General features: G+C 35.5%; 1 protein-coding gene across 1 annotated transcript; it reads left to right on the top strand.

Annotated features, from left to right (window-relative positions):
• The first annotated feature begins 5,665 nt into the window (after positions 1-5,665).
• On the top strand, positions 5,666-11,094 carry LOC113284198 (eukaryotic translation initiation factor 2 subunit alpha homolog). The gene is made up of 7 exons (XM_026533612.1): positions 5,666-6,174; positions 9,208-9,264; positions 9,351-9,437; positions 9,527-9,673; positions 9,814-9,918; positions 10,373-10,471; positions 10,620-11,094. The coding sequence occupies exons 1-7, from the start codon at positions 5,791-5,793 to the stop codon at positions 10,767-10,769; spliced, it is 1,029 nt and encodes a 342-aa protein (XP_026389397.1). The 5' UTR covers positions 5,666-5,790; the 3' UTR covers positions 10,770-11,094.
• Positions 11,095-11,292: the final 198 nt, after the last annotated feature.

The following is an 11,292-nucleotide window of genomic DNA, read 5'->3' as shown; positions in this document are numbered from 1 at the left end:
GGAGGAACATGCACCGACCGTTGTACAATATGGTTTGTGCAAACCTATGATGAACTCTACAGGATTGAATTACACTTCCCTATCGATATGATAATATTATCTCAGTTGACGCTGTGAGGTTGGATTTCTCGTTAATGGGATGGGATGGGATGAGGCATTGAAAATGAGGTTAAATTTTATGATTGGCCATTGTTCTTCTGGTTTTGGATTTTCCATATAGAATTTCAAGAAGAAATTAAGATTTAAGGCTATTGGTTTTATTATGTATATGTATGCAATGGGTTGTCATGTATTTTAATCAATGGTTATTAACCCATTTTTTTTTGAAAAAAATTCACACTTCTTCATTTATTGTATTTTTTATATACTTTTAATTTTAACAAATAAGACACTTTTCATAATTACGTTAATATCAATGCACATCCTTTTTTGAATGAAAGACCACACACGAAAAATGAGAGGAAGGTTATTATATTCATGTGTTCTTGAATAAGAAACCACACACAAAAGATTGTAGGAAGTCATTGGTGTTTAGGGAGGAATGGTGAAAATATTGTGACAAGTTTCATATATAATGTAAGGCACGGGGCGATGCCGATGTCGAGAATGGTAAATGATATAAAACAAATCTTGGTTGGAAATGTGTAAAGAATTCATACAGATTCGTAAATTATGCACAATATAATGAATCTGCAACATATGTAAAGAATTCATACAATTTTCCGAATTATGTACACTTAGAATGTTATAATGATTGAGAAAAAAAATACGGTTTATCTTTTTCGCACTTTGAGTCTTGTCTTTGGACCGAGGGTTGGAGCAACAAGTTAGTAATCGACTTATTGTTTTATAACCTCAATTAAACAGGGTTCTGAATTCACATCGGTTACTAACTTACCAAATTACTATTAATATTTATAAAGCATAGTTAGATCTTTAATTATTACTATTGATTTATAAAGAACGGGAGAAAAAATAATGACATGGGTTTTGTAGTTCTTTGGTTGTGCAGGATTGTATCCCCTTCTTTAGCCTTTTTTTTTTCTTTTTCTTTTTTGGTACCCGAGTATTCTTATTATGTTGTCTCTTAACTTATTTTTACAATCAAAAGATCTGACGTGTTATCCGTAATTTAGCTAAATAAGGATTTCCGCTTTCATGGCTAACTAATTTCTGTTTTTTAACTCTTCATTTTACCTTTTTGACCACATTAGGTTTGCCAATGACTCGGGCGCTAAACAATCCCTAGCCTATAGGCTATAGAAGTCGAATCTTCTTAATCATCGCTAATTATCTTCATATTTTTCTTGATAAAAATAACTTGAATTATTATCAAACACAAATTTAAATCAAGATCAAACATCTTAATCGAGTCAGAATCAAAGATAAAAATTAAATTAAGATGATCCACCCATATTTGAATCGAAATCAAGATCAAACATCCAATTAAAATAAGATATCATACAAACAACAAACACTAAATAAGAAATAAATAAAATGTCTTTCATTTTTTTTAAATTCGAGTTCATGAGCCTATGAGAAAATGAAGTTAGCTTAGTGCATACGTCATATGTGTTAGAGCGTTGAACGGTTGAAGTCACTAAGGCGTTGGTATGTCAAGTTTGGTTGTAAACTAATTAATTCCTCTATGAGCCTTGCTTCATCTTGGCATGCCTTGCTCACCTGAGTTAGTGACGAGGAACACTAACTCCACATTGCAGACTCGTACTTGTAAGGGTTAACATATATAACCACTCGACATCTAACATCTTAATAGATCTAGCTCTGATGCCAATTGAAAAATTACGAACATTCTAACTCGCTTACTGCCCAATTTACATCGTAACCGATAACTGAACTATCTAAATGTTATCGGAATAAACGGACATGAAATATAGTTAATTGATTATGTAGAAGAAGACAGTTCAAAGCAAGCATACTTTTTTCTTTAGTCCCGTCTTGCTTGATGACGCTCAAGTGCTTGTTCGCTCATAAACGACTTTTCGTATGTTTCCTATTCGCATGGGAATGTCTCATAACGCTTCGTTTCTTTTTTATGTTGTGATAGTTCTTCTGGTGTTTGAGATTGCTCCTTGAAATCGTTAAAATCACATGAGAACATGCGATGTTGGATTATCTTTCTCTTATTCTGTACTTCACCTTGAAAAAAAGTGTTAATAGGATATCCGCTTTCATTAAGGATTTTTGTTTTTTAACCCTTCATTTTACCTTTTTGAACACATTTGGTTTTCTAGTGACTTGGGCGCAAAACAAGCCCGACCCTATAGGCTATAAAAGTTGTTGCCAATATTTATCTGAATTAGGTTACACAAGGTAGGTCTCAAATATGTCGATATCGAAAATATAGTGGTGTACTTGGTACCCTCATCATTTCAAGAACCTTTGTAACTCAACATATCTCTGATTAACTTGTTGGTACGGGAGATTAATAGAGAAGTTACTTAAACATATTAGTACTTTATTGTTTCGGAATACGATCCAAAGGTGTTGAGTGATAGAAGCCTTCACAACAGGCGGATCTGCTTAAGATAGTGGGCTCTATCTGTAGTGACCCGTCCCTCCACCGATACTGTCCCCACTTAGCCACCGTGGTCATCCGGTAGTGTGGGGTTTTTAATGGGCATCGTTGCGGTAATCTAGCAGAAACTTCCCGGATGGCCACCCATCCATGATTACTCCCGTCCGAGCACGCTTAACTGCAGAGTTTTCTGCCAACTCTAGAGCCAATTTGCTGAAAAGGCCTCGGTGTTAGGGGAGGACAAACCATTACTTATATTTCATTCGGCCAACTACTGCCGAATATCGGGGTATTACACTATCTTAGGATTCACATGCATAGTCCAGATTGGTAGTAGGTGCAGGGAGACTGAAGGAACTGAGTAACTTAGAGTCAGTTTACTTTTTTCTCAAATATATGAAGTTGGTAGTGGTTTTTGTATAACGGCTTAATTTGAGTGTATTCAAAACCGGACCATAACCCGGAATTTTTCAGTATTTTTGTGGTTTCCTTGATAATAAATCTTGTTGTGTGCTTTTAATTTACTTTCCACATTATAATTATTATTTTAGTTATAATAACGTAAGTGCACTAGCACGTCATCAGTCCAACACTTCTGTTTGATCCTAATAGTTAGGTTCAGTCTCGACACCTATTTTATGTACACAATGTTACCTTGTTGAAAAGAAATCTCTTTGACAGGACTCATCTGAATTAGATTACACAACACCTTATATAGGTGGACGTCGAAAAGAATGTGGTGTATTTAGTGTCCTTATCATTTCACTTGTGAATTATTAAAATATACAATCATCCCTACTTGAAATATCACAATTTATGTACACCCCTAGGTGAAATATTACCATTTACCATACCTATGTTTATCTCCATATAGTTTGTATAAGGTAGCAAATGTCTAATATGTTTATTCAGATTTGAGACACACCGACGATGATATATCATTAACTCCTAAACAAATTTTGCAAATGATATCATTCTGAAAATTGGCCATGATCTTCTAAACCTCGACATACGCCAAAATGAGTGTAACAAGGTCGAAAGTTCACACAAACATATAAGATTTTGCTGAAATTTTTTGTACAAACTTTTGATAGTGTATTTAGTCAAATGTAATAAGGATGCGGATATCTGATCCCAAATAAAGTTTATAGTACTAAATTCTTGACGAACCTGCCTTTGTCTGGAATAATTTCTCGCCATAGTATTTAACAGATAATTGACATGTATAACTAGTCATTTTCTTTCACGAGTATACTTGTGCCTTCTAAACTTGTATTTTGGCATGACTTTATGAAACACTCAAGTAAGGATTAGGGGTTTTAGTTCCAAATAATTCAAGGCGATATGAGTGAGTTGTTAAATATAATTTTGGGTATGTAAAAATTCTAGTAATTCAATACTGAAGGATGCAATTAGCTAAATTTTTATTAAAGGGAGATCGATTTGGGAGAGAAAAAATCATAATTGACTCGTTAATCAGAGTCAACTGTATTTATATCTAATTGACCTGGGCCAAACAAGGTGCATTTTCAAATTTGGAGTTCGGTCTAATTGTTTGGGATAAACCAGGTGCATTAGTAAATTATAATTTCTAAATAAAACATTTTTACAATATCGAGATGGATGTTACTCCCTCTGTCCCTAATTTAAAGGCGGAATATTGGATTTTTTCAGTCCGACTAAATAGGAGGAATTCTAATCCCGAGATACTCTTTGACATGCATACCCCCATTTACTTTGTATAGAAAATTTACTGAGAATAAAACAAAGGCTAAAAGCTGGGAAAAACATGTAAATTTACGAAAACCATACAATTCTTAATCTAAGAAATTTCATCTTAGTAGTTCCTTTTGCCAAAATTTCTTTACATCATTTCGATATTTCGAGGGTTCCAACTTACACAAGCATGATTCCTATCTCCCCCATAAGTGTGAAGATTGCACTCGGCGCCACCTTTAACCACACCAACATAATGTTGCTAGTGGTGAGTGCTCCCTTAGGGTTTGAAAGGCAGAGCCTAGAAGACGTATTTCTTAAACATAAACAAGATTTAGGCACATTTTATTTAGGGGCAACCTCAATAGTTTCAGATCTTTCGTGGAGCCGATCGCCCAGGATATTTGTTGTATAAACACAATTAATATTAACTAATACTCGATTACTTAATAAGATCTCTAAAATAGTACTTCCTTTATTTCCGGAAAAGAGTTACCATTGCTATTTCAATTTAGCCTATTTTAGGCTAAAATGAAAAAGTGATAGCTTTTCTAAGACCGAAGGTAGTATAAATTTTTGATCCAAACTATACTTATAAAAGCTAAAATTTAACTCGGTAAATTAATAATCAAATTTGATCAAAAAATGCTTAACCAACAAATTTAATGTCCTAAAAGTGTTAATTTTGGATCAGAGTTTGCTAGGAAGCAGGTTGAGTGGCTTCAGGCCAAGCACAATGGTCAAAGATTTCCCTTAGCTATAGCTTATTTGAAGCTAAGCGAAATGGTCTGAGCCCAACCTCACTATAGCGCCAGCGCATCCCTTAGCTTTATCACACGAAAACTGAGCTTCCGTATAAATAGTGCCAAACGGAAACTCAGTTTCATTTTTTTCTCAAATTCTTTTTCCACAGATTCAAATAAAAATTATTTATGCTTAAAATAGTTTTAAGAGACAAAAAGTGGAGATATAATAAGAAAATAGAAAAATTATAAGAGTTAAAATAAGAGTAAAATTGAAAATTTTCAAAATAAAATTAAGTATCCGCTGAAACTCACACGGAAACTGAGTTTTCGTAAAGTAATTTTTTCAACAGACTCAGTTTTCGTATGATTTTGCTTAACTACAATCCGCATCAGATCTGATCAACTTTAAAGTATAAGTAAGGGATATCGCTACACTTAGACGACTCAAAAGACCGTATTAGTTAAGATTTCGCTACAATTAAAAAAAAAGTTAAGATTTCGCTGCACAGTTAAGCTATAGCAAAGTGAAATCCCTTAGCAGTGTGTTTGGGCGTCAGAGTGGTCATGGGTTCACTTTGGGCCGATCCCATGTATCCACATTTTGAGTCCACCCAAATTAACCGCCTCAAACTAGGATATCCATGGTCCGCAAAAATCCCCCACTATCAAAACCCTCATTTCTGAAAACCCTTCACCCTAAAAGAAAACGCGATCCCCATTTCCCCAATCTCTTCCAATCTCCAAAATCAACCAGAAACCAGGGTTTCAATCTCGTCCCAAACTCAAATCATGGCGTCGAACACTCCAAATCTGGAGTGTAGAATGTACGAAGCAAGGTATCCAGAAGTAGATATGGCAGTAATGATTCAAGTGAAGAACATAGCAGATATGGGTGCTTATGTTTCCCTTCTTGAATACAATAACATTGAAGGTATGATTCTGTTCAGTGAGCTTTCACGAAGACGTATTCGAAGTGTTAGTAGTTTGATTAAAGTTGGTAGACAAGAACCGGTTATGGTTCTTAGGGTTGATAAAGATAAAGGTTATATTGATTTGAGTAAAAGAAGAGTTGCTGAAGAAGATATTGCTACTTGTGAAGAAAGATATAATAAGAGTAAACTTGTTCATTCTATTATGAGGCATGTTGCTGAGACTATGCAGCTCGATTTGGAGGTATAATTACCAATTTTTTTCTGATTTTTTTGAATTTTCATTTTTTTTGTTTGTGTTCTAATGCGATTGGTAATGTTTGTTGTTAGAAATATATTAGGTGGAGAAATTTTGTATGGGTTTGGATAAGGAATTGTTGCTTGCATAGATAAATTCTAGGGTTGGAGAAATGGAATGAAGTGTTTATAGGTTGGCCTCTTCCTGGATGTGGATGCTGGCACTGCTATGTGACACTTGGACACGCCTTACCCTTAATTCAGCTGCTCCGTGAAGTGCAGAAATGACTTCTTTAAGTTCTGTTTGGCATTGATTTTTGAACTTAGTTGCTTGGTGTATAGCTGCACAAATTTTGTTCGGATTTGGTTAAGGAATTGTTACTTGCCTAGATACGGCTGGGGTTAGAGAAGGGGGCTGCTATGTTTATTGGTTGGCTTTACACTTTGTAGGTTGGCTTTACACTTCGCAGTTGTTATATTAATTGCATTATAGGCTGGCCTCTTCATAGTTGTTGATGCTGGCCCTGTTACTTATTCTGTATACCATGTTTATGTTACATAGGAAGTGTGAAATGTGTGATTACTTGAACATGGTTTACCCTTAATTGTTCAAAAAAGACTACTCGAAGTACTCGTAGTGCTAATTTAGGATGGCGTTCATTGATTTTGAACTTAGAGTTTCAAGTAGTGTGGTGTACTAGTTGCACGAATTTTGTTAGGGTTCGGACAAGGAGTTGTTACTTGCATGGATAATGCTAGCCTGGGTTACGCGGATACTTCTAGGGAGTCCCCATATTGTATGCACACAGCCACATACGGGGACACACCAAAAATATGTCTATTACATTAAAGATTATTACTTAAATTGTAAAGTAGTCTAGGACCAATCATATACATAATACATGGCCAGTTCATGATCTTTTGTATGACATCTTGTAAGTAGTATACACAAAAATCTAATTGAACTTCTATTATATGATAAAATTGATGGTATTTTTATGTATACCGCTTTGTCTCCATATCAAGGTTTCCTAGAATTGCCGTATTGGATACACAGAGATGTCTCCATATTGGACACCTGTGGCTGAATGTGTGCAACCCGCCGCTAGGGGTTAGAGAAGGGGACAGCTGTGTTTATTGTTTGGCTATACACTTCCTTGTTGTGGATGCTGGCACTTCTACTTAGTCCGTAATCCATATGTATTGTATGAGGAAGTATGAAATGTGTGATTACTTGAACATGATTTGCCCTTAATGCCGCTGCTTCATGAAGTGCACAAAAGACTACTTGTAGTGCCGTCAGTGTTAATTCAGGATGGCATTGATTTTTGAGTTTACAGTTTCAAGTTGTGTGGTGTACTGGTTGCACATATTTTGTTACGGTTCAGATAAGGAATTGTTACTTGCATAGACATTGCTAGGGTTAGAGAAGGGGACTGGTTTGTTAATCAGGTAAGGAATTGTTACTTTCCTAGATAATGGTAGGGGATTCAAGAAGGGGACTGCTGTGTTTATTGGTTGGCTTTACACTACGTAGTTATGGTTGCTGGTCCATTTACTTATTCTGTAGTCTATGTTACGTGGAAGTGGGAAATGTATAATTATTTGAAGAACTGTAGTGTTAATTCAGGATGGCATTGATACTGGAACTTGAGTTTTAAGTTATGTGGTGTAGTGTCTGTGGGTGCTGGTCCTTCTTCTATTTTGACCTCGCAGTTCATGTGTATGTTGAGGTATATTACTTGCACGAATCATGCTAGGGTTTAGATAAGGAATTTTACTTGCATGGATAAGGCTAGAGTTGGAAAGTGTGACTTTTTACCCTTCGTAGTTAACTATGTGGATGCTGGCACTGTAATCCATGTCTATGTTATGAGGAAGTGTGAAATATGTGGTTTCTTGAACATGTTTTATCCTTAATTTTGCTGCACCGTGAAGTGCAAAAAAGACTACTTTAAGTACTGTTAGAATTAATACAGGATGGCATTGATTCTTGAACTTGAATTTCAAGTTGTGTGGTGTAGTGTTTGTGGGTGCTGGTCCTTTTTATGTTACTTCTGTAATCCCTGTCCATGTTTAGAAGTATATTACTTGCACAAATCATGTTAGGGTTTAGATAAGGAATTTTACTTGCACAGATAAGGCTAGAGTTGGATTGCGCGACTGTTTTACTCTTCGTAGTTGATACAATGTGGATGATGGCACTTTAACGTATTCTGTAATTTGTGTCTATGTTATGAGGAAGTGCAAAATGTGTGATTACTTGAACATTCTGTACCCTTAATTCTTTTGCTGTGTTAAGTTTAGAAAACACTACTTGGAGTTCTGTATTTTTAATTCAGAATGGCATTGGCTTTTGAACTTGAGTTTCAAGTTGTGTTGTGTAGTGTTTGTGGCACTGGCCCCTTTATTTATTATGTTAATTCATGTCTATGTTAAGAGGTATTATCGCGACAATGGATGCTCACTTTTGTAATTACATGCTTTATTGGTTAAGATAAACATTTGGATTCAGTCTCACTTACTGGCATGGTAAGTTTTATCTTGTAATAGTAATAGAAGTATGAATGCTTATGATGCTGGAAATTTAACCAATACATCATTGATCGGCCAGATGCTTTTGCTTGTGTTTAAATTTCATTTCCCTCTAACCTTGTTAATTGTAAGATACTAAGATTACTATTTTAGAATGAGTCAATATGAAATATTGCTGTAGTTGACCAGAGAACACTAATATGATACGGTGTTGGTTTTGCCCCTATGAAATGAAGCAATTTCTGGTCTTGAATCTTGATAATGTGGTAAAGTAACAATGGTGGATGAATAGGATGGTTTTGTGACCGTAATCTGTTCCATATACAGTCTCGTTGCATGGTCATAGGGTTCTGTAACATGTATGTACTTTTACTAAAAAACAAATCAATGTGAGGTGGTCCAGTTTATGTTTTATTTTATTTGGCTGTCTGGCCATTATGGCCATTATTTAAGTAATGGATTTGCTGACATAATGCTAATTTCTGACGATAATTTCCATTGACAGGATCTGTATATCCATGTTGGCTGGCCTCTATATCGAAAATATGGGCATGCATTTGAGGTAATGCGTTGCAAAGAAACTCTCATGTTGGGTCTTTACTCTTTACCTACTGCTCTAGTTTAATCTGATATTTTATTGTTTACTAGGCATTCAAGTTGATTGTGGCTGATCCTGATACTATTCTCGATTCCCTCACACGTGAAGTCAAAGAAGTTGGTCCCGATGGACAAGAGGTAAAGCTGGTTTTCCTGCATGTAATTTGCTTAATTTCCTTATGGTTGGATTTAAAACTGATAGGGACATTTCAATATGTTTATAACAGGTTACTAAAGTGGTACCTGCTCTGACAGAGGAGGTTAAAGATGCTTTGATTAAGAACATCAAAAGGCGTATGACTCCCCAGCCGATGAAAATTCGTGCAGATATTGAAATGAAATGCTTTCAGTTTGACGGGGTTCTCCACATCAAGGTAATGTTGACATCTTTTCAACTAGTTATCATTTCCTTGTGATGATGTTAGTGACGCGGTGCATAGTGTTGATAGTTCATGAACTTGGTATATTATAGGACTTTTCAAGATATAAATTGTCTATTATTATATATTTCCAGGAGGCTATGAGGAAAGCTGAAGCTACTGGTAATGATGACTGTCCAGTTAAAATTAAACTGGTGGCACCTCCTCTCTATGTTCTGACGACTCAGACCCTTGACAAGGTTAGTTTAGACCAATTATGGGAAGTTAATGTATCAATGAGAAAATTCTCAATTGGAATGTGTAAATTTATACACGTGGTGTAGGAAAATTTTGCAATATGAAAACACTAGTAGACTTGTATGTTAATTAGGCAACTTCCCAGCATGAATAGTGTGTATTGAGATGGTTGGCTTATTTTTGTTCCGTGCCATGGAGAAAATCTATGTGTTCATTAGTGGTTCATTTTTAAACAGCTGGTTAAGTGTGAGCCTTGGACCTTGGTTAGAGTGTTATATATTGTAAGAAGAGGTATCATGGAACTAGTAATGTAGCTCGTTTGCAGTATGTGGTGTTATTTGGAATTAAGCTTCCAAGGGATTTGATTTGCTCTGGTTGGCATGTTTCATGCTTGTCATTTTCATCCTTGCTGTATCTTTTATCAAGCTCTAGACAAGTGATGCTGTGTCTGTTCAGGATCAAGGGATAAAGGTTCTTACTAATGCAATCCAAGCTTGCACTGAAGCAATAGACAGCCACAAGGGTAAACTGGTGGTAAAGGAGGCACCAAGAGCGGTGAGTATTAACTTTCTTGCAATCGATTTTTAAAACCTTGTGCAACATATACCTTAAGAGCTGCGTAACATGTAGTTGTGTAAACACTTGTATCCACTCTTAGTGAACAATTATGGTTTATGAATTATGAAACTGATTTTGAATGCAGGTGAGCGAGCGTGACGACAACTTACTTGCTCAGCATATGGCACAGCTTCGTCAATCGAACGAAGATGTAGATGGTGATGATGATAGTGAAGAGGAAGACACGGGGATGGGAGAGATCGATGTTGACGGACCAGTTGGTGTCCACGAGTAAAGCCAGTGCCCAACAAAAGCACCCATTCAAACTCCCTCGTTGTTGTTTTGAGAGACTAATAGATAACAAGTGCAGCTATACGAAAACAACTAGCAACATCATTTTAACTGCTGTCTACTTCTTTATTATTTATTTTTTTCAATTCTCTGAAAATATTTTCAGAGTCAACAGTTTTGATGTCATCTTTTCTCCCTTTTTGGTTATAAACTCTAGTCAATATGTGTTTTGACTTTATTTTTAGCTTGACCGGACTTTTTCTTATAACTCTCTTAGTAAGTTTTTTTTTTTTTTCATAAGCTTAAATCCTTGAATCTCTTTTCCTCTTTCTTGTTGTGGGTTTTTTCGTTTTATTTTTATTAGCTTTCATTAAGGTTATCTTAGATTACTAAATTGTAGGGTGAAAATTTATAAGGTTTAGGTGATTTTATCAGATATAACCTTGCTTTCATGTTATCGTTTCTAGAAAACTTCTATACCATGGTGCCACTCTTACTACAATCTGATGAAGACCTGAAATCGTTTT

The sequence above is a fragment of the Papaver somniferum genome, chromosome 5 (genome assembly GCF_003573695.1).
Source record: "Papaver somniferum cultivar HN1 chromosome 5, ASM357369v1, whole genome shotgun sequence".
NCBI classification, from domain to species: Eukaryota; Viridiplantae; Streptophyta; class Magnoliopsida; order Ranunculales; family Papaveraceae; genus Papaver; species Papaver somniferum.
The sequence above is the reverse complement of the archived record's forward strand: the minus strand, read 5'-3'. Positions and strand labels throughout refer to the sequence as shown.